Source organism: Muntiacus reevesi, chromosome 5, assembly GCF_963930625.1.
Source record: "Muntiacus reevesi chromosome 5, mMunRee1.1, whole genome shotgun sequence".
In the NCBI taxonomy this organism is placed as follows: domain Eukaryota; kingdom Metazoa; phylum Chordata; class Mammalia; order Artiodactyla; family Cervidae; genus Muntiacus; species Muntiacus reevesi.
Genome location: NC_089253.1, coordinates 9,945,606 through 9,970,332, shown reverse-complemented (window position 1 = coordinate 9,970,332; position 24,727 = coordinate 9,945,606). Strand labels below are relative to the sequence as shown.

Sequence of the window (24,727 nt, the reverse complement as noted above, 5' to 3'; positions counted from 1 at the left end):
TGTGATGCTCACTTAATGCTGGCAACTGCCTAAATAAAGAAAAAAACAAAAAAACTACTTATTGAAGATTTTCTCTCCTTTCAAATGAGTCTATTTCTAACTTTAACAGGAATCTAACAGAGACCTCGGCATGCAGCCACATTCATTTATTCAACAAATATTTATTTCATGGCTATTATGTTCTAGGCACCAAGCTAATGGAAAAGATACACTAATGATTATGACAGGCAGAACGGCTGCTCCTACAGAATTTACATTCTAGTGGAGAAAGCCACACAAAAAATACATGACAAAATTTCTCATAGTGATACATACAGTGACAAAAATAAGACAGGTAATGTGATAGATGTGACTTGAGGGTGGGACAGAGGTGAGAAGTGAGGTGAAAAGGCATTTTCAGAGCACTGAGACCTAAATGATGAGATAAGTGCATTAGGCAAAGATCTAGATAGAAAGTACTCCAAGCAAAAGGGAAGCATGTAAAGTGCTTTGGGGCAGCATTTAGGAGTAGAGAGAAGGCCATTTTGGATGGAATATAGAGTAGAGAAGAGTGCTAAGAGATGAGAGGTAGGTAGAGGTGATGAGAAGTTTGAATTTCATTCCAAGGAAAGCAGAAAACTACTGGAAGGTTTCCTTCAACAAATAGTATCTAAACATTTTTAAACAAACACAATCCACAATAATATGAATTATATTAGTTGAAGTAATTACTTATTTTACTATTTGACCCAAATGACTATTTCAAAGTATTTATCACAGCTATATTTATTTGTCTGTTTCCCCTAGTAGACCCTGAGTTTCATGACAATAGGGTCTACATCTCTCTTCTCACTAATCCCCAGAGCCTGAGTGTCTCTTAAATAGGAGGTGTTCAAGATAGATTCTGTCAAATGAAGAAATTTAATGATGGACTATTCCATGGTAGACACTGCTACACTCTGAATTAGAACCAGTTCCTGTATCCAAGAAGCTCATAGTCTATTGAGGGAGGCCAACATGTAATCAATTAATAAAACACAACAGAGTAACTGCTATACCAGAAATAACAACAAATACTATAGGGACATAGGAGAGAGAGTAACTAACTTTGCTTAGTGGCAGGGAAAACATTAAGGAAGTTTTTAACTAAGAACAAATATTCATTTCCTTGAGATAAATGTTTATACTAAGAAAGAATTCTATATCATGTTCTATCAATTTTATTAGTTCCACAATTCAAAAGAACATATACTCTATTGACAAAATTATTTAATATATTACTACCATGATATTTCCAAACATCTTGAAAAGGCTTATTTCTAAAGCAACCTTTTAGAATCTTCTCTGTACTTTTGTTATTACGCATATCAATTCCCTATATATGAAAGTTAAATTCAAGGCTAAAATATTCATAATATTACTCTACTAGCTATGGGAAAATCTAGATAGGGTAGCCTATTGTGTTCTGCTTTTTCACCAGATTCCATATATCAGTGATAGTGATCACCACCAAATTTTCATTTATTATGTATCTTATCAGAAATTACCAGATGCTTTCATGCTCCCAACAAACTTTGGGGGTTTCATTACCTTACTGTGTATAGAAGTCAAATATGTATCAAAAGAAATTAATCTGGGGCTTAGGAGAAGGCAACGGCAACTCACTCCAGTACTCTTGCCTGGAAAATCCCATGGACGGGGGAGCCTGGAAGGCTGCAGTCCATGGGGTCGCTAGGAGTGGGACACAACTGAGCAACTTTACTTACTACTTTACTTCTATTATAGCACAAATAAAAACATTCTTCATTTGAAAACAATCAGCCTTAAAAGCATCCATACTACATAAATTTAGTTAAATGGTGCCATCTGGTGACATAAATCCTGCAGCAAATATAAAAGGTCCAGAGACAAGAATGACATACAAACTTCTTGGTGGCACCCAACTGAAAATGTCAAAATTAACTTAAGAAATATTTGATCCTGCTTGACATAAAGCACACAACTAATCACGCTCAGTACAGAGCACTTTAACAAAGGGAAATATAAGAACTGTTTGGGCCCCATTTTCTGCTTACCACTCTTGTTTCTCAAGTGTACCTTCAAGCTTAAACAAGTCTTCAGAAGAGATTTAAGTCTAATACTATCCTTTAGCCAGTGCTGAGAAAACATTTTTAAAGCATAAATATCAAGAATATCCTGAACCTTGTTTAAGTCACATCTATTTCCTCACTCTCCTTCTGATTTCTATGAATCTGTTTGTCATCACCTCAAATGCCACTTCCCTAAGATAGCTCACCCTGATGCCACTGCTAAAGTTAAGCTTCTCACCCACAACATTCTCTACTTCACCACTGTAGCATTTTCGCAATGGTAAATATAAACTATTCATGCCATTTCATTTAATGCTTTTCTCTCCAGTTTTATATCTGGCACAGTGTTCAGTGTTTGAATGAATAAATGGATAGATGGATGATTAGATAAATGGATGGGGAAAAAAATGTCCTTCTCTATCCTCTCTTCTTATCCAAATCCTGTCATTGACAAGATCCAGCTCAAGTTTACATCTTGTGAAAAAAATCTTCCCCAGTAACACCAATCTACAATGAATCCATGCTTCTTTGGACTCCTACAGCACTTTGGTCTAAGCTCCAGAGTTTAAGCCTCGGTTATATCCTGTGTAATACTTGTTAGTATATATGTGAATATTACCTTCCTAACTGACCTTAACATCCTCAAGGGTAGGAATTTGGTTTTTAATAATATCCACCTGCATGCGTCCATGTGAAAGTGAAAGTGACGTCACTCAGTTGTGTCTGACTCTTTGCGACCCCATGGACCGTAGCCTACCAGGCTCCTCCGTCCATGGGATTTTCCAGGCAGAGGTACTGGAGTGGGCTGCCATTTCCTTCTCCAGGGACATGCACAAGTCCATGTAAGGACGTAAATACCTCATAAATACCTTGTTAATTATTATTACTAAATTGTAATAACTGAAATACCTGCATTCTTTCTACTGAAATGGGTGTTGTAAACAAATGAAGCAAGAACAGAGTAGATCTCAGTATTTAAGAACCTAACTTTCACCCTACTTGCAGTCCAAGGAACTCTCAACAGTCTTCTCCAACACCCCAGTTCAAAGCATCAGTTCCTCAGTGCTCAGCTTTTATAGTCCAACTCTCACATCTATACATGACTACTGGAAAAACCATAGCTTTGACTAGATGGACCTTTGTTGGCAAAGTAATGTCTCTGTTTTTTAATATGCTGTCTAGAAGCTGAAGCTCCAATAGTTTGGCCACCGGATGAAATGAACTGACTCATTTGAAGAGACCCTGATTATGGGAGGGATTGGGGGCAGGAGGAGAAGGGGACGACAGAGGATGAGACGGTTGGATGGTATCACCAACTGGATGGACATAAGTTTGAGTAGGCTCCGGGAGTTGGTGATAGACACGGAAGCCTGGCATGCTGCAGTCCATGGGGTTGCAAAGAGTCAGACACAATTGAGCAATTGAACTGAACTGAGCCTCGTATGTGTCAGCAACAGCATCTCAGTGTAGCTTATTTGTTCTCTGTTCACAGTCCCATAGGTAGAAACTACCATGAACTATCCAAAGGAAAAAAACCCACTTCAGTGTTTCAGATACACTATTGTATATCTCAGAATGATAATAAAATGGCTCGTTATATTTGTCACAGGTCAAACCAAATTTTTTAAAAACTCAAGAATGAAGAAATGCCACCATCATATTTTCCCAAATTTATTAATGCTGTTCACATACTATATTTCTTTCCTTGAGTGAACAAATATCTACCTATTTAGAACACAGGTTCTCAAACTTTAGCATGCCTCAGAATAGCCTGGAAGGCTTATTGCAACACTATTTGCTACACCCTGCTTTCAGAGTTTCTAATTCAGTAGGTCTGGAGTGAGGCCCAAGAATTTGCAATGCTGACCAAATTCCCAAGTGAGGCTGATAATGCTAATCCAAGAACCACACTCTGAGAACCTCTGCTTTGGAGGATTAGAGTCAAGTTGTTCCAAATTTATATAACCATTTCACTATAATCTACAAAAAATTCTTTCAGTTTCTTATGATCAGGTGGCAAAATTTATTACAAAAACAAATTAAGACCAGAATAACCATGATGTTTGCAAAGAGATATTATTTTGAAATAAATAACAAACCAAAAAGTTTGTTCTGATTTTCCATAAGCCGTTACAGGAAAACCCAAATTTTTTTGCCAACCCAACATGTTAGAATTACTATAGTGAGAAAAAAAGCAATTCTTTTTACTCAAACTAAAATCTGATAAAACTCTCATGCAGATCAATTTCATAATAATAATCACTATAATATTTAAATAACTCACTAATCGCATACCTAATATCTTGTTTCTCCACTTGATTTCTCTCACCTATAAGGGCAAGCAAGGACTATTCTCTCCTATACTGTTTACTGACTCGATGGATACGAGTTTGAGTAGGCTCCAGGAGTTGGTGATGGACAGGGAAGCCTGGCATGATACAATCTATGGGTTCACAGAGTCGGACACTACTGAGAGACTGAACTGATAGCTTACTGTTATATCCCTATTGTCAAGCATAATGTGTAACACATAACAGGCATTTTTAAAATAATTGTTGAATAAATAAATAAAATTTATTGATGACCTATTATTATTAAAGGCCCACAAACTGAGGGTACAAATGTTAAATAGATATAACCTCAACTCTTAAGCTATCACATTCTATTGAGGGAGCAGTAATATACTCAATTTGTCATAAGGCAACATAACAAGTGCTTTATAGTAATATGAACAAAGTGCTATGAGACATAATGAAAGGTCTGGTTAAAGCTGCTAACAGGTAGGGACAGGTAGAAGGAGATGATAAATCCAAATATGTAGCATATCTACTGCGTCACCTCTATTGCTAATAATTCCATACAGTCTATACTTATGTTTATGAAAATAAAAAATATTTCACTCTAACACAAAATCTGACATTCAACCACCATAAAGCAAGGTAAGTTCTCTTCTAAGATGTTGCTATTCTACCAGCAGAGTTTTCAGGAAACAATCACTTTACTACCCATTCTCTTCTAAGGCTTCCTCCAGGTTCCCCCTCAAACACTGAAGTGAAGTAAGAGAAAACAAAATTAGATTAAACAATGCTAAGAAGATTTTAGAAGGGGTTGAAAGGTACTAAATATACATACATGTTCTGTCCATATTGATACATAAAAGTAATAAATAAATAAGGCAATTTTCAACAGGGTATCAAAGCAAAGCAATCTTGTGGTACATAACTTAAAAATGAACTAACTGATTACATGATTTAAATGGTCTTTAAGATAATCATGGTGCTAACACAGATCGTTAAATTTTCAAAGTAGATCTGGTAGAGAAGTACAAAAAGAAAAACATTCTATCTTGCTCCTAAACAAAGGTAAATAACCCAATAGAGTCCCTTGAAAGTCTGACTGCTTTAGCTGTGCTAAACGGAAGAGACTTAAGTTGTAAAATATTGTGGAATTCACTTATATTCAAATTCTGAAAAGTGCTAATAGTGCAATCATCATAAAACTATAACCATCCACTGGAGAAAACATTTTCCTTAGTATTTCCACAAGATGTCACCCTAAGCCTAACATCAAAGTGTGCAGCTTTGCATTTTTCTTTTTTTGTGTATTAATGAAAATTAATTACTAACTTTTTAAAAGGTCTTTTTGTTTATACTTCCAGTTATTCGTAAATGGAAAATCAAAACAGGATACAGGGACTAAAGAAGCAAGAAGGAAGAAAGTTAAACAGTTCATCATTCACACTGTTTTTCACAAGAGAAATGCATTTTACCCTTGAGTTTTATTTTTACTTTATTTTGAAAATGTTCCATAATTAGCATATACTATGCTTATAATCAGACTTCCCTAGTGGCTCAGGCAGTAAAGAATCCACCTGCAATGTGGGTTGGAAAGATTCCCTGGAGGAGGGCATGGCAACCCACTCCAGAGTTCTTGCTTGTAGAATTCCCACGGACAGAAGAGCCTGGCAGGCTACAGTCCCTGGGGTCACAAAGCCTTGGACATGACCGAGCAACTAAGCACAGCATACTTATGATCAGATAAAGTTATATTTTAAAAATAAAAAAACGATACCTTTGCTATCACTCCCCATCCTATTATCACAGAACCCATTTATAAAACGATTTTATGCACTATAATAGTGATCAAAGCTATGGAGACAGAATTCTGTGCTCAAAGATTATACCATCTAAGATAAACTAGTGTTTGCATTTTCTTTTTTCAGCATATGATGGAAGACTACAAAAGAAGGATATTATTTATTTTCAAAGTGATGCTTTTCATTTACTGAGAGAAGGCCTGTTTTCCTAGTCACCTGTAAATGTTACAGCACATTCTGCAATAACAGTATTTTACCCTACTATATATTTGTATTGGATTTTCTGCACTATGAGTGCCTCTTATTTTCTTCAGTTGAGATTCATGGAAGGCATTATTTCAACATACTATCTGATTATCAGAATAATGGGTTAAAGTCACCATTTTCCATTATGTGCAACAAAAAAGAAGGGGAAGGGAAGTTGGTTCAATCAGAAAGCAAAATACCCAGCATAAATAATGCCCTGTTTATCAATGGTTCCCTACTTATCCTTTTATAAAGATACAATCCCCTTCAGGATATATAGGGCTCTGTAGTTTTCCTTTTTGGGTCCTTAAAAAAAATGCACAGTGAGACCAATAAAATTCAATAGAAAATTATATTACATTGTATAGCATCGCTCCACTCTTTGCAATCTGGTTTATTCCAAAATGACTTAAAAGACCAGCCAAAACAAATCTATCCATTCAAAGCTGGGCATGAGGATTACTTACATAATAGCTTTTTACAGATTACCGTGACCTCTCATTTTATTAGAGAAATTCTAACTACACTACAGGCTTTCTGCTAAGATATTTATCACTCACTTAGAACAATGGCAAAATACAACCCTTTGTCATTCGTCTTTTTACTCCTCATGTAATAATGCTGCACTACCAAATGAATACCTTATTCTAGTAGAATTATCTAAAGCATTCAACAATATTCTTCCTAAATAAAGTTCTCAAAAACTCAATCAAAAGACATAGCCCAATCTTACCTCAGCACATCATACAAATCTATTTAGAGATATGGCCATTCAGTTAATGATCTTAATAAAACTATTAATTTTTAACTGAGAAATCTGTTGCTTAAAAAATGGTCTCTAAAATACTATTCTCTAATGACAGGGTTTATTTAAATTTTGTTAAGAGCCCATTTAGAGTTCTTTTTATTTAATACCAACTAAGATGATTATAGTTATGTGTGTCATTAATTCTTAATAGCCATAAAAGAATATTTCAAAGAAATTAATCCACAGACAAAATAATCCTATAGAGCTTTTACTATTTTTATTCAATAGACTGATTTTCAATTTTTCAAAAAGGAATGATTTCTTAAATATAAACCATAGAGTTGTAGTTTTGCCAATAAGCATAAACATTCATTATAATAAAAACACAAAATATTTTCAAGACTAATTCTCATAAATTCATGCTTTTAGTTTTTATATCAGTAACCATCACACCTGGAAAAAGTAGTAATAATGTCTAGTAGACTCAATTATTTCTTTAAAATATACTGTTTAAATCTAGCAAAATCTATAATTGAGTCCTTTTTAAAATTGTTGGTTGTTTTTGTTGGGGGGAGGTATTTGTATCTTTACTAGTTTAATTTTAAAGAAAGAATTAAAAATTATCTGCATAAATACAAAAATGCATGTATAAAGATACACATAAATAAACAATAAATTCAAGAATAAACAGAAGGTTAAACATTATGTAGCTGAATTCACGAAAAACTGACAAAGTATTGAATTTTTCAGTGTGAATCATGAGATTTTTTGAGAGAAGCAAAAAGATGGAAAATAGTGTTTTAAGTTTTGTCTTAAGAAGAAGGTAAGACTAGAACTATAATCCTAACTGAATAGAATGCGACCCATCACTTTTCATGTCAGGCAAGTCCATCTCCAGAAGGAAGCAACTTCCTTCCCTAGCACATTTTTCCTCAATTTTTGAAATAAACTACTCCAGCTTTTTCCTGGGTTTACCTGTCTTCCTATACAAAACATTCTATCAATATTTTTATTTTTATTAACATATACTTATTTCCATCTTATAGCAGTTCTTTTTTAGGATAAGTTGAAATAAGAAAATGAAAAAAAAATATTTTCTTCTACTTGATATCAAGAAAAATATTTCAGTTTCAAATTTGGTTAACATCAGGTTCTCTGACAACATTATTCAAACTATTAAGCCCAATTTTAATTATGAAAATGATGAATAATTTTAAATACCTACCTAGCAAAGCTTGGAATAAGCTGCTCTTAAAGATACCCATCACCTTTTTAACAGCATTTTTCAACTGCTGCTCCTCTGGTTTCCTTAATTTTTTGCAGTACTCTTCCAGTAATGACAAAGCTCGGTCAGTATCTGAAAAACATGATTTTAAAATTCTATCTTATGGTCTCAGAAAAACAGTAAGCTAATATTAAACTATTGTGTAGTGATATTCCTAATTTCATAACAAAATAATAACTAATCAGGAATTCCAGAAACTACCTTTAAAATTGATCATTACAATGAACTCAATTTTAAGAACCCACTTTTATTTCTATTGTCTTCCATAAGAATTTGCAACTATGAAATAAGGCAAAGGTCCAAATGGAATGCTGACCAGTTGATACTCACACAGGAGGATGAGACTCTGTCAGGAAAACTGTCTTAAAACTGGTGGCCTCCTATATGATAATGTCCAGATTCCTTAATGTAACCTTTGAGACCACCATCCCATGAGCTGTTTATAAGCTATATTCTCAGTCTTATTTCCCACTATATAATATTCTACGTTAGTAAAGTAATGCTTAAAATTCTCCAAGCCAGGCTTCAGCAATATGTGAACTGTGAACTTCCAGATGTTCAAGCTGGTTTTAGAAAAGGCAGAAGAATCAGAGATCAAATTGCCAACATTTGATGGATCATCAAAAAAGCAAGAGTTCCAGAAAAACATCTATTTCTGCTTTATTGACTACGCCAAAGCCTTCGACTGTGTGGATCACAATAAACTGTGGAAAATTCTGAAAGAGATGGGAACACCAGACCACCTGACCTGCCTCTTGAGAAACCTGTATGCAGGTCAGGAAGCAACAGTTAGAACTGGACATGGAACAACAGACTGGTTCCAAATAGGAAAAGGAGTACGTCAAGGCTGTATATTGTCACCCTGCTTATTTAACTTATATGCAGAGTATATCATGAGAAATGCTGGGCTGGAGGAAGCACAAGCTGGAATCAAGATTGCCAGGAGAAATATCAATAACCTCAGATATGCAGATGATACCACCCTTACGGCAGAAAGTGAAGAAAAACTAAAGAGCCTCTTGATGAAAGTGAAAGAGAGTGAAAAAGTTGGCTTCAAGCTCAACATTCAGAAAACTTAAGATCATGACATCCAGTCCCATCACTTCATGGCAGATAGATGGGGAAACAGGAGAAACAGTAGCTGATTTTATTTTTCTGGGCTTTAAAATCACTGCAGATTGTGACTGCAGCCATGAAATTAAAAGACACTTACTTTTTGGAAGGAAAGTTATGACCAACTTAGACAGCATATTAAAAAGCAGAGACATTACTTTGCCAACAAAGGTCCGTCTAGTCAAGGCTATGATTTTTCCAGTGGTCATGTATGGACGTGAGAGTTGGACTATAAAGAAAGTTGAGTGCTTTTGAACTATGGTGTTGGAGAAGACTCTTGAGAGTCCCTTGGACTGCAAGGAGATCCAACCAGTCCATCCTAAAGATCATCAGTCCTGGCTGTTCATTGGTAGGACTGATGTTGAAGCTGAAGCTCCAATACTTTGGCCACCTGATGCGAAGAGTTGACTCATTGGAAAAGACCCTGATGCTGGGAAAGACTGAGGGCAGGAGAAGGGGATGACAGAGAATGAGATGGTTGGATGGCATCATCGACTCGATGGACATGGGTTTGGGTGGACTCCAGGAGTTGGCGATGGACAGGGAAGCCTGTCGTGCTCCGCTTCATGGGGTCGCAAAGAGTCGGACACGACTGAGTGACGAAACTGACTGACCCCCTTCACACCTATACACACAGTGCCAAAGTCACAGTGGGTTATTCACTTTCACTCTCCACTCCCCCCACAACACACATACACACACATACACATTTTCTATACCTTGCATTTTTCTTTGCTCCTCCTGCTCCCTGTATGGGAATATCCTCCCCCATACCACTCTCTCCTCCTTGAATTAGTGTGCCACATTGGAAAGAGTTTATTGTTATCTAGGTCTGGGTCTGAAACCTATTTGCTAGCTGACCTTCAATAAGTTACTTAACCTCTCTGAGCTTCTGTTTCCTTACAGGTAGCAGGATTAAATCACAAAATGCTTAGTACAATATCTAGTGCATAGAAAGTAATCAAGAAGTCAATCGAAACCTTATCTTCCCTTAATTTGGACCTAAATGAAATGTTCTCTGGAGAAGGAAGTGGCAACCCACTCCAGTATTCCTGCCTGGAGAATTACATGGACAGGGGAACCTGGTGGAATATAGTCCATGGGGTTGCAAAGAGTCGGACACAACTGAGCGACCAACACACATTCACACACACACACAAAAGCTCTCTATTCCATAAAACCATCTCTGACAATTGAAAGTAATCACTGTCACTCTTCTTCCAAACCATTTTGCCTACACAAATACTACAGGCGTTCTTAATACACAGCTGTACTATGGCTTCTTGAATTGCCCACACAACAAAGTATTAGTTGCCCACACGACAAAATATCCCTGAAAAAGTCACCAAAGTGGCACTGTCTTTGTGTGTAGTAGGTGACAATTCTTTTTATTTTTAGGAAGTGAGAAGACTCAATATAGTTATTCCAAAACTAAGTTCTGTTTGAAGAATGTCAAATCACATATTTTTAACCAATAATACTTACGTACATACACTGAGAATATAAAATAAAACACTTCCTCAGACCTGAAAAGCATTATGAGAAAGGATGAGAGTCACCTTAACCAATGAACAACTACTTTCATCATCGACTTGCATTTTATAAAATTATGTTTAGAAATCTTCTGAAGAAAGTGGCAACAAAGTTCAAACCACAATCTTAAATACTACATTGATAATTTTCCTCTTTATATGATTTACATATTTTTTTATTTGTTCTGTTTGAGGAGTTCCTGTCTGAGGAACTAATATCATACAAACTTTTCATAGAGAAGGCACATTATGAAGTTTCTTATCAGTACCATCTTGGAAGAAAGCTGACTGGAACACCATTGTTCAGTCGCTCAGCTGTGTGCAACTCTGCGCTCCCGTGGACTGCAGCACACCAGGCTTGGTTTTCCCACAGTTTCATCCTTTGCTCAGATTCTGTCACGAGTAAGGGTTTTACCTTCAGTCAGTGCCACTTCCTTCAAAAGTTTCTTTAGGGATTCCTGGCACTTCTCCACCTGACCAGAGCTCTTCTCTTGTTATCATCTAATTTTTAATATGAGGAATCTTCATCAAAACTTCCCTGATTTGAGATTCATTCTTTTTCTCCCAGCTTTACTGAGGTCAGATTGACAAATAAAAATTATATACAGTTAAGGTGTACAATAAAATGTTTTGATATATGTATATATTGTGAAATGATTACCACAATCATCACCACAAACACAACTGTCTTTGAATTTTAATAGCCTTTCCCCCTCAAATCTACCACTTTCACAGACTAAATATCAATTATAACAATAATTCATATTTTTCTACTGAACGTTCCAATTCTTTACCCCCTCAGCCATCCTCAGCTGATGATCATGTTTTCTATTCTGTGGAAAATCAGCAGAGAACTTACACAAGCTCCTAATATCCACTAGGTTATCTGTAGCTGCACCCCTATACTTTGCCTTCCCCATTAATATGGATAAAATATTTATTTCTCTCTAATGCCAACTCCTCTACTTAAGCACTTAAGGCTGTTTTCTTTTGCCTACTCAAGGACACTGCTTCATCATCAACTGTTTTCCTCTCCAATTCCTCCCTTCAGCATACAAATAAAACTGTAGGAGCAGTGATTTTTAAAAACTTTCCTTTACCCTTAATTCCTCTCCAACTAACTACTGTCCCCAGTTCTCTGTTCCCTTCTATAGCAAAACTCCTTGGAATGCTGTCTACACTTTCTTTGCTTTCATTCTTTCTTATTGTTGCTGTTGTTCAGTTGCTAAGTCGTGTCCGACTCTTTGCAACCCCATTGACTGCACCATACCATGATAGCATTCCCATAATCACATCTACAGATATAAGTCACTACGTAAAGGGACTTTAACTAATTCCTTCAACACATATTTATTGAACGACTACCCAGGGAAGACACTATTGATTAAAAGCATCTAGATGGCCTCTAAACCAACAGAGTTTATTACGTCTCTCATCTCTGTACGAGAAAAATCTGACACATAAAACAAGGTGGCAAAATATAATAAAAATGGTCAAATATGGTCAAGTTTGTGCATGCCAGCATCTAATGCTGGAATTGTGGTTGCCTTTTCAAGTTTCTTTTTGGTATCAATAATGATCACCATCTGGTGTTAATTCCATTTCTGATTAAATTCTTGTTTCTGATTAACAAAAACTTGAATGTGAAGGTAATAAAAAACTACATACCTATACAAAGATGATAAATAAAGAAAACAAAAGATAACAAGGATCTTGTTGTATAAGTCAAAGGTCCCTAACCAGATACTGAATAAAGTGGACAGTTGAGAATTACCCAAGTTGTGACTAATACCTTGACTGCTGTTCAAATTAAACCAGGTATAAATGGAGTTTTTTTTTTTCACCTGAACTGCCAATATAATGATCTCAATTATCTTATTTTCTCTGTTAAAGGAAATCTGTATTCATATGACTCCAGAGTCTACTGAAAGGACAAACTAAACCTAGAATACCTAAAGCCAGATACAGAAGGAAATAACGGGGAAATCATTTTTTAAAATAAAAATTTCTGATGAAATATGCAATCCAAAGGATATAGTGAATGTTACATAATTGGAATTATAGGTAATCACATGTCTATTAATTGAAGTTCAACTCGTCTTTGGTTTAAGAACAGCATTGCCAAAAAGTCATAATATGGGATAGATGATTTAATTTGAAACAGCAATATTGCTAACATTAACTTTTAGATAGGGAAAAGACAACATAAAATTATTTGCCACAACTAAGAATTATAGAACATGTGATGGTACTGTTCAGAAAACTGAGATCAAAATATAGTAGACAGAATGGTAAACTAAATACACAAATCATTTCAAATCTTGAAATTCCTTTAAATACAATCCGACTGCAACACGGGAGACCTGGGTTTGATCCCTGGGTTGGGAAGATTCCCTAAAGATGGGAAAGGCTGCCCACTCCAGTATTCTGGCCTGGAGAATTCCACGAACTGTATAGTCCACGGGGTCGCAAAGAGCCAGACACGACTGAGTGACTTTAACATTCACAGTTTAGAAAGAACTTTCCCATGCACTATCTGATTCCCACCTCTGAGAAATTATATTGCCTCTTATACATGAAACTGGGGCTCCCCTGGTGGCTCAGATGGTAAAGAATCTGCCTGCCATGCAGGAGACCTAGGTTCGATCCCTGGGTCAGGAAGATCCCCTGAAAAATGGCATGGCAACCCATTCCAGTATTCTTGCCTGGAGAACTCCATGGACAGAGGAGCCTGGCAGGCTATAATCTATGGGGTCACAAAGAGTTGGACACAACTGAGGGACTAACACACACGCAGGCATGAAACTTAAATTCATAAGTGACTTGCCCAAGATTACAGAACTACGGAAAAACAAACTTGGAGCTTAACCCTAAAGCGTTTGATTCCGAGTGCTCTCTCCACCAGTTCAGTGCAGTTCAGTTGCTCAGTCATGTCCAACTCTTTGCGACCCCATGAATCACAGCACGCCAGGCCTCCCTGTCCATCACCAACTCCCGGACTCTACTCAAACTTATGCCTATCGAGTCAGTGATGCCATCCAGCCATCTCATCCTCTGTCATCCCCTTCTCCTCCTGCCCTCAATCCCTCCCAGCATCAGGGTCTTTTCCAACGAGTCAACTCTTTGCATGAGGTGGCCAAAGTATTGAAGTTTCAGCTTCAGCATCAGTCCTTCCAATAAACACCCAGGACTGATCTCCTTTAGGATGGACTGGTTGGATCTCCTTGCAGTCCAAGGGACTCTCAAGAGTCTTCTCCAACACCATAGTTCAAAAGCATCAGCATAGTACCACCCTTAATCCTCCAGAAACAGTTGAGCATATCTCTATGGGGAAAAAAAAAAACTTGACCAATCAGACATAATTTTATCACTGAATTTTAGAATCTAGGGTTATAAGTTGGATATCTATTTTTTACATGTGTTTATCAATATAAAATTATATTCATAACATAAATTTAAATGGTCCTACCTTTAAAATCTAATAGAGATACTAAGTTCTTTCATTCATTAATCAAATATTTATCTTACAATGCTCTAGACTTTGGTTGCTCAATACTAAAAAAGATAAATATTCTACCCTCTCAGGGATGTCTTCTGTCTGAAGGTAAAGATAATTAAGCAGAAAATTTAAACAAAGTAAAAGATTAAAACAGATTGTGGTCATGCTATGATGAGGTGCCAGATGCCAAGAGAAGAGAGAAGTAAATTGATACAGTCAGGCGAGTGTATGTTCCTTGGTTTTTCTCTTGTCACAACAAAGATATGGCGTGACGGACATTAAAGCCCCCCTCGGCGTGTCACAGCTTTCGGGTCTTGGACAGACTGTGTTATAGCTCTCAGGTCTCGAACGGACCGTGTTATAGCTCTTAGATAAATCAGTGTTACAGCTCAGTGTTACAGCTCTATTTTATTTAAGTAATAGCCAGAAAATCCATCTTCAAGGCGCGAGGGCATGTTGACCCAAAAACACAAAGAGAAGAGAGCCCCAGCGCGCACGGGAGAGAGAAAGAGAGAGAGATAGCTCTGGCTCCTCTTTTTATGTTTTTCTCTCCCTGGGCCTGTCCTATGTAAACTGGGCCAGCCAGGAGTGCTGTTTGTTTTACCTGGGGTTCTCACTCCGGTCCTTGGACCTTCCTTTGTTCTATTTTCTGGACTTTTCCCTTCCAGGTCTTTTAGCCACCACCATTCTGAACTCCTTTTCCCTATTCTAACTACCTAACAATACCACACAGATCACACTATTTGGCCTTTTCCTGAAGAAGGAATAAGAAGCCATGGAAAATTTTTTAATAAAGATGAGCACAACCATTTTTAAAGTTTTATAAAGATCATTTTAACTACAGTATGCTATGTATCAATTGAAACAAGAAAGAATGACAGTTTCCCCCCTCTCATGCCATCTGAAGTGACTATATGCAACACTGAACAGTTTTTGATCATTACTTATATGCCATTATGACCAGAAAATTAGAAAAAAAAATTTTGTGGCCAAGCCATGCAGCATACAGGATCTTATTTCACTGACCAGGGACTGAACCTGTGTCCCATGCACTGCAAGCTTAGAGTCTTAACCACTGAACCAATAGGGAAGTCCCTCAAATAAAAGTATGTGTGTGTGTGTGTGTGTGTGTGTGTGTGTGTGTGTGTGTGTGTGTGTGTGTGTGTGTGTGTTTTATATATATATATATTTCTTTGGGGAAGTTTATATGCTTAATTCTGTTAACATTATCATTTTTGTTACTTTGTAAATTAAGAATCTGTTGTTGTTGTTTGGTAGCTGCTGCTACTAAGTCGCTTCAGTCGTGTCAGACTCTGTGCGACCCCATAGACGGCAGCCCACCAGGCTCCCCCGTCCCTGGGATTCTCCAGGCAAGAACACTGGAGTGGGTTGCCATTTCCTTCTCCAATGCATGAAAGTGAAAAGTCAAAGTGAAGTTCCTCACTCGTGTCCGACTCTTAGCAACCCCATGGACCACAGCCTACCAGGCTCCTCCCTCCATGGGATTTTCCAGGCAAGAGTACTGGAGTGGGGTCCCCTTGCCTTCTCCATGTTTGGTAGCTAGGTCTTGTCCAAATCTTTGCAACCCCATGGACTATAGCCCACCAGGCTCCTCTTTCTATGGAATTTCCCAGGCAAGAATACTGGGAGTGGGTTGCCATTTCTTTCTCCAATGGAGCTTCCCAATTCATGGATAGAATTTGACTCTCCTGCATTAGCAAGCAGATTCTTTACCACTGAGCCACCAGGGAACCCCATATAAAGGATACTCATATGAAAATAATAAAATGATGAATACTCATGTGAAAACACTATAATGATGAATGCCAACAGAAAAGTTATCCTGATACTAGGCCTTTAAAAAGATGCTTTACTATTAAAATATAAAGTCCAAGGTGATAAAAACAAAGGTATCATTTAATTACTAATAAAATTAGTTAGCCTTTGTTGAGTAATGCTAAGTATTCTGCATGGATCACCTTATCTTCCCAAGTACCCCCAAGAAATACACATTTCTCAAATGAGGAAACAAACTGAGAAATGAAGTAACTTCATTTCTTCCAAGGTGACACAACCAGTAAGTGCTGGAAACAGGACATAAACCATGGTCCATCTGGCACCAAAGCCCGTACTTTCAAGTATTATACCACACTGAAATTCAACTTACTGGGAAAGGATCACAGTATTTCTTTTTTCTGTAATTGTCCTTTTTTCTGTAATTATACTTTACTCCTCCCCCTAAAATTTTTTAAATATACTTCAACAAGTATCTGTTGATAAGACTCTCCCCTACAGACACAAAAAGGCATTAAACTAAAATGGTGAATTTATGTTGCCACCTTTCAGGTAAGTCCTTCTTTCAGCTTTTCTATAGAATTATTGAAGAGAAAATGAGAAAAGTATAAGCTTAAAATAGTAATAGAAAAGACAGCAAACTGCATCTTCAGTGGAATACTAAAAAATGCCTTGTTCCAATTGCAACAAACTAGAAAAAAAAAGATTAAAAAATAGAAAAAACTTGCAATTTAAATTGTGGGGAAAATGTATGCCCAGACTTCATGCGGATCAAAAGATTGTAATCATTTTGTAAATACTGAATGGTTTAAATTACTTTAGCAACGTTGAAAGAGAAGAAATAACTCATAAGAACATTATCCTAGTCTATCAAAAAGTAGAAAGCATATTGTGGCACTTCTTTTCTGTAACCAGATGTGTACCTGCCACATCTGGGCAGGTTCACTCCAGGAAGCTGGACCCAGATAACTGATGCAAAGAGATTCTGACTCTGAACACAGCTTTTCTCTTCCTTGGAACAAAAAGAAAAGATACTCTGCTAAGCATTTGTAGCACTTCCCTATTCTCAAAATAATTTTCACATGGGCTAGGTATTTTTATTTGATTGTCTCAAGAATCCTAAGAGTATTACTCGGTTTGTGTGTGTGTTCAGTTGCTCAGTCGTGTCTGACTCTTTGCGACCCCATGAACTGCAGCTCCCCAAGCTCCTCTGTCCATGGAATTTTCCAGGCACGAACACTGGAGTGTGCTGCATTTCCTTTTCCAGGGGATCTTCCCGACCCAGGTATCAAACCCATTGCATCTCCTGAATTGACAGGCAGAGTCTTTACCACTGTGCCATCTGGGAAGCCCCTTGGGTATTATTTGTGGCAGTTATAACTTAAGATGAGAAGTTTGAAGCTCAACCTGTTGACTTTCAGATAATATATCCAGCTGATGGAAAAGGTAGGATTCCATCCCAGGGCTCTCCTCCACTGCACCAAGACACCATTCAGTGGATCTAAGAACACCAGACTGATACAGTGCAAGAACAATGGATAAGCTTCCTGTCCTAATTCTATCACTAACTTTATTTTATAAAAGTAAAGTTCATATACATTATCTGATTTGATGAGGAAAAGAAAAAACATATTATTAATGTTGTTTCAGAAAAGGAAACTGAGGTTCGGAAAGATTACCTGATTTTCACAAGGTCACCTGGCGGCACTGTCATAAGAAGGCATGTGAAGCCGCACACATGGGAGACGCGTACTTTGAGATGTTAATTTTTTCTCTCCCTACATGTTCCCATTTCCTTTCTTTTCCTTCAATCTGGTGACTGATTTTGTATTGTATTGCCCCAGGAGAGGTATGTACTAGGACAGAAAATCAAAGGAATTTTATAGTTATTCCAGTTTTGCTTTCCAAAAGCCTAAACCCTCTGAATAAAAGAAGAGTTTGTTTCAGAGATCAAAGAGAGATTCTCAGGTACATGCAGAGAGAGGAACATCTTCCAGTCCGTCCCCAGTCTAGGAAAAAATTTTCTCAGCTGAAAAGTAAGAGAAGTTTTTGGAACCCAAGGCAGCAGGTATCTAGGCTGTTTCCTGGCAGCATTGCCTGAGAGGCAGAAAGACCCCAGAGAGGAAAAGCAACAATATGCAGCTAGGCAAATAGAAACACAGAAATTCTGCAGGGGAGCGGGGTGGGGGGTGGGGGGTTAGGGGTGGATGTTAAATCCATGTCTTGGAAGTAGCAATTGTTGCTAGACCAGAAAGAACCATCTAGACAAAACAACTCATGACTCAGAGGTAAACTGTTACACTCAGATGATCAATGACCAGAGTATACCCCATGCCAGATGGAGCCCTACCATAACCCCAGGAAAGAGAGAAAACCTCAAAAAGGACTGGAGTGATTTTGCCCATAACTTAGGAATTAAGAGTCAGAAACAAAGCTGAGCTGTGGAATTGAAGATATTTCTGACACACCTAAATCTATAGAATGAGAGTCCTGGTCAATGATTATCTAATCTTGTCCCCTCTTCTGGAAGCCAGGTCTTCTAAGCCAGGCCTAGGTTTCTCCCACAGCGTCACTGCAACTGATGATGATGGAGGACATGGTTCAAAGAAATGAACGTGAAACGCAACACTGAAACTGCCTCTTTCCCTAACAGTCCCCCAATAAATTTTAAGCACCATAAAGTCAGACTGAATACCATTTGCCACTGCAAAATATACACCTAGCACGGTGCCTGGTATTAACAGGCACTCAATAAATCTCTGTTGAATGGATAAATGATTGAATAATTAAATGGAAGGAAAGCTATTTCCTTAAATACATACACAAGTTTACCTTCTAAAATAAAATTTTAGTTTATTATCTATATGGTATTTTAAATAGAACAGGACTTACCAGGCTTATTTCAGGTCTCACCACACATTCAATGATAAAGATGTCATAGTTCCCCAAAATGACTGACACCCTACAGACCCCTCAGAGCCTTGTGCTAACAGATGTAGGGCCTTAATGGCTGGTAAGATGTGCTATCAGGAGAAATAGAATACACAATCTTACTCATAATCTTTGTAAGTTTTAACTTAATAATTTATTTTCACAGGATTTGCTACTTTATAATACATCATTTCCACTTGAATCCTAAATCCTAAAACAAATGAGGTCAGGAAAAATGTTTCATAATGGAGGTGATTGGGCCATAATTCTTTAAATAGCTTTGAAAAACTAAAAACTAAACCTATGCAGAAAGCTTACTACCTGGAATTCAGAACGACTGACTGGACAGAAGAGACTGGGTAAAACTCATGATCCTTTGCTGACCAAGCAACCTGCACTGAGGATACAGAGAACTCGTGCCTTGACTGCTACAAATTCCTGAGCAGGAATTATAGCTGGGGGACACGTCCTCTTGCCCCAGTTAAAAAAAAAAAAAACAGATTTTATGTACGTCAGCATTATACTAAAAACATATCTGTTTTGTAGTCACTAATGTGGCTACATGGTAAATATTAAGAAATAAAAGAATATAATGAGAGTATATAATTAAGAAAGAGGAAAGAAGATTCTTAGTTTATGCAATGTATTGTTATAGAAGAGTGAATTTGGCAAAGGCATAAATGAGTGAAACATCTCAATTCAATGTTTTAAAAGTCCAATATTTTGTGTACATCTTCTCATTGACTAGACTTTTCTATCCAAAGATATAACCAATCAGAGGCCTAAAAGAAAGATCAAATACTCTATCTTGAAGGAGCACTAGGACAGTTTCCCAAAAACCTAACAGTTCAAATAGTGTATGGTATCAATTTATTAGCATATCATTTGCAACTTTCCCTATACATAAGAACCACAAAATAAATTCAATTAACAATAATTTTAGCACCATGCCTACGGTCTGCTTCATAACATACTCCCAATCAGTACTTTACAGAGTATTCTTCTATTTTTCTCTCCAGAATGATCTCATCATTCCAAGATGCCTCCTGGATTGATAAGTATTTTCCAACATCAAGAGTCTGTGGCTTCATGACTTTTAACAATTCTCTCAATCAAGGTCAAGATGACCCTTTTGTAGGATTTCAAATTTAAGAAAATCTTTAAGAAGTTATCTTATTTTAATTTACAGAAATTACAAAAGTCTGAAAACTGCCTTTTCCCAACCCTCTCTGGGAAACTTTGGGGCTTAACTCTTGAACTCTACTAGCTTTGAAAAAAAAAAAAAACATCAAATTTTTCTGAAATGGAAAAAGCATCTGGATATAATCCTGGTATGGCAAACACAAAAGTTCAAACAAAAACTTGGTGAAGTATATACAAAAGGGATAAAATAGCTACTCAGGTAAAGCCGAAAAATTTAGTTACATATTTTCCCCTTTTTAGAGAATCTAAAAAACTTATTTTAATAATTGAAGAAAAGCTAGAGATGGAAAAAGAGTATGCCCAGATTATTATTATTGTTGTTGTTTAGTTGCTAAGTCATGTCCAACTCTTTTGCAACCCCATGGACTGTAGCCCACCAGGCTCCCCTGTCCATGGGCTTTCCCAGGTAAGAATACTAGAGGGGGTTGCCATTTCCTTCTCCAAGGGATCTTCCTGACCCAGGGATCGAACCCCCGTCTCCAGCACTGGCAGGCAGATTCTTCACCACTGAACCACCAGGGAAGCCCACACCCAGATAGTGAAAGGCAAATATAAAATAGTGAGATCCTACAAAAAAGAAGTTAAGCCACAAAGTGCAGGAAACAAGTAAGAAAATTTTAACTGAGGAAACAATAAACTTAAGAGTTACAAGTTTCCTTCCCAGAAGGAGGGGAAAGAAGAAAAACAGAAATGACACTTTTATGACATATACAGTCAACCAATAGGAAAGAGTGTAAGCCCAGGAAGCAACAATCTCAATTTCAAGAATGCCCATATGATACACAGCAATATCATGTCTTGGGATTCCAATTACACAATATTATTCAACTTCCTTTAAAAAGAACAATGTCTAAACAGAGAATTATGAAAATAATCACATTTAAGTTTCACTAGATAGCATACATACTCTATTACATTACTAAAAACAGTTGCAAAAGAAGTCAAAGGAAATAAAATGTCATGTATATTAATTACATTAGATAGACTTCTATACCAATTTAAAAGAAGCACAGAATAGCACAATATTTTAAAAACAGAGAAATGAAATAAGCATCAGTCTCAAAGTATTAAAAGCACTGATTTTTTTCCCCACATGTTTAATAACAAGAGAAAAAATTGCTCAAAAAATGTACTGCAATGTACTAAAAAATTCTGTTGAAACATATTTTATCATTAAAAAAGCAGCTTTCTGCAAAAAGCATGGGGGAGAACACAGCTATCATTAATTTTTATTTCTTGCATCAATCTAACATGAAATCAGATCAATTCATAAGTCTTTCTGAAATAGCCTCTTACTATACATCATGATCTTGCATCACAACAGAGAATGCTGATACAACTTATCTTGGATCAGCCCTGAATTTTCAGAATTTAAAATAGGTCAAAGATATCAAAAAGGCTTAGCTGGGAGCAAATCAAATTACTACAGTAGAAAAAAAGAATTCTCAATGAAAAGCAACTGTTGTGAGAAAAATATCTCTGAAGAAGAAATGACATGTTCTGTTGATAAAACTGAAATCTATAAAAATGTGAAGCAAGTGAGTGGAAGATATAGTTAAGTAATGTCATAAAACAAACCAGCAGTGAATATAGGGGTTTGAGATACAGTAGCTTTGGCTTATCTAAGAACAGTCAAGAATGGTCCAGGAGCTAAGAATGCTTCTATTGCAGGGGCATGGGTCCAATCCCTGGTCAGGGAACGGCAAAAAAAAAAAGAAAAGAAAAATGTACTTAGTGAGATGTCACACCCGTTCCCACTTCCCACCATGGTTCACATTACCAATCAGAGAAACCACTCTCTACTTTCACAATAACATACAAGATATTTAACAAGTGAGAAATCTGTCTTATGAAATTTTTTTATTGTAGTAAGAATATATTCAACAATGTATAAACATATGGTTCTGTGAGGATAGTTATTGCTTAAAGTTATTGCTTAAAATTGACAGGGGACTGTGCTCCCTGAAGAATAAATCTAGGTTATACTTTCAAGTATTTGTTTTACGTATGTTATAGAACAGTACAGACAGTAAGCTTAGCTAATTAAAAATATAAGATACATGTCATAACTTGTTTGGTTAGTGGTCTATAATATTTTAAAATATATATCTTAGTACTAACAGTTTTAAGAGAAGAGAAAGGGAGGAAAGAAAAGGAGGAAGGAAATAAATTATTTCTCCTAAAGTACGGTTTTCAATAATGTATCAGCAATTTTTATAACCTCCTTTAAAGGCAGGAACTTCTAACAAACTCAGTCTGCTGAGTTTAGAAACCTTAAGTTCACCCTGATTAGTTAAGTTTTACCTAGAACATCAATGTCCTTCCTCATCTCTTTTCCCAGATACCTTTTCATCCCTCTCATTCTCCACACACCACACACACACACACACACACACACACACACACACACACACACAGTGTTTTAATTCAATTACTAGTTTAAAACAAATCCAAAAGGGACACTAACTATAGCACAATAAATGGTAGAAAGAATAAAAATACCCTGCATGCCAAATAAGTCAAAGAGACATAACATTTACTGGCTACATTCCCCAAACCATCCTGGTTCCAAATAAACCAATGGTGTCAGGTCTGGGCAGAACTAGCACCAAAACTTCGTGGAGAGTTTACTTCTCTCAGTAATTCTGGAGGAGAGCAGGAGGTGGAAACAAGCCCAGTCTTAAAATCCCAGTGTACTAGATGTCTAGGCGTTTCAGAGGTATTATACATCATTGCCCATCTCCAGAGACACCAGTTGGATAAAGAATCTGATTCTAAGTTTCCTCAATGCAACTTCCAATTCCACAGGTATGATTAAACATACAGATTAACCTTCACCCTAAGCTTTAGTTTCAGACTGCAGAACTCCCATAACCGGTCAACATTTGGATCTACACTAGTCTACTACAGTGGAGTTCAAGAGTGTTGATACAAATTTTAGTTTAAAACTCTTTAAAAAGAAAAAAAAAAAAACTTTTATAGTCAATTTGGTCTTCTATACCATGTCAAAAAAAAAAGAAAAACCTAGGGTCACAAGGATCCTTAGAAATAAGGTTCACCTGGGGTAGATACAGGCTGAAGAGAATCCCAAGGTGTATGTACAATACTTCAGTAACTCACCAGATCTTCATCAACTGGTGGGGGAGGAGTCCATTGTTTACTTCATTTGGGGAATTTGCCAGTACTGTTATTGGATAATGCATACACAGCAGTTATCAAAGTTGTGTTTTGCCACAAAAGGGAAGACTTACACCAAAGTAAATCCAAACATAAAATCTATTCTTAATCAAAAGATAACCTACAATTGTGTACACTGCAAGCAACTTTGTTATCTTTTACAACTATGTAATTCACTTGATAAATATTTAAGGCATAAAGAAGAGCTGCACTGTGCATGTTTCTTTTTTAAAGACCATGTAAAAGTTATCTTTAACAAGCTAAGAAAACAAGGGAAAGTCCCAAATCTATGGTATCAAATTTACGCTGATTACAAAACGGTGATTTAGACCACTGAATCTGGAAACCACAAATGTCTATAATTAAATAGGGCAGCCCTACTTCACTCTTTTAGCAAAACAGTCTCACTGAATGATGCACCACAGAAAAGACATTATTAGAAGAACTACAGCCCAAGCAAAACTTTACTCTCAAATGGAATATAATTTAAACTGCAAATACCAGAACCAAGAAAAAGGAAAAACATATACAGGAAACCTCATAGCCCACCTTTCTTCTTGACTGGCATTCTTGGGTCTTTCCAGTGCCACAGGATTCAAGAACTCTTTTCAGGTCTCAACTTGATCCAGCTGGATGGAGGCCAAGGGCCAGGTAACTGTTGCAAACCCCTTGGCTGTTTGAAATCCAGGCTGTCTTCTCTTTCAAATAAAGAAAAAATGATGTATTTTTTTCCACAAACTTTGACAGTGCCCAAGGAGTTTAAAGAAAAATAGCTTTTGAGTTTTTCAAGTTTTTCAATGCTTCCAAAATGGTTACTCTGTTTAAAAAGAAAATTATTGTAAGCATAGAAAACATTATTAAAACTCCTCCTTAGGCAGCAATATCTTTGGAGTTCAATCACTAACTCAATTAAGGCACAAAAAAAATTTACACAGCTGTCTCACTACTCAACACATGATCAAAGATGAACTGGTTGGTGATAAAGACCCTCAAATTCTTTAGAGAAAAATTTAAAACCCTTACCTCCCCCAAAA

At 36.7% G+C, this 24,727-nt stretch overlaps 1 protein-coding gene across 1 annotated transcript in view; it reads right to left on the bottom strand.

Annotated features, from left to right (window-relative positions):
- The window catches only part of DLG2 (discs large MAGUK scaffold protein 2), a 2,219,272-nt gene extending 2,194,733 nt beyond the window's left edge, over positions 1-24,539 (bottom strand). Inside the window, exons 1-2 of the mRNA XM_065936970.1 lie at positions 24,243-24,539; positions 8,385-8,516 (exon numbers count right to left, since the gene is read on the bottom strand). Coding sequence (XP_065793042.1) covers positions 8,385-8,516; positions 24,243-24,261 — 151 coding nt within the window. The 5' untranslated portion in view covers positions 24,262-24,539. The remainder of the gene's footprint in view (positions 1-8,384; positions 8,517-24,242) is intronic.
- Between the last annotated feature and the right edge of the window lie 188 nt (positions 24,540-24,727).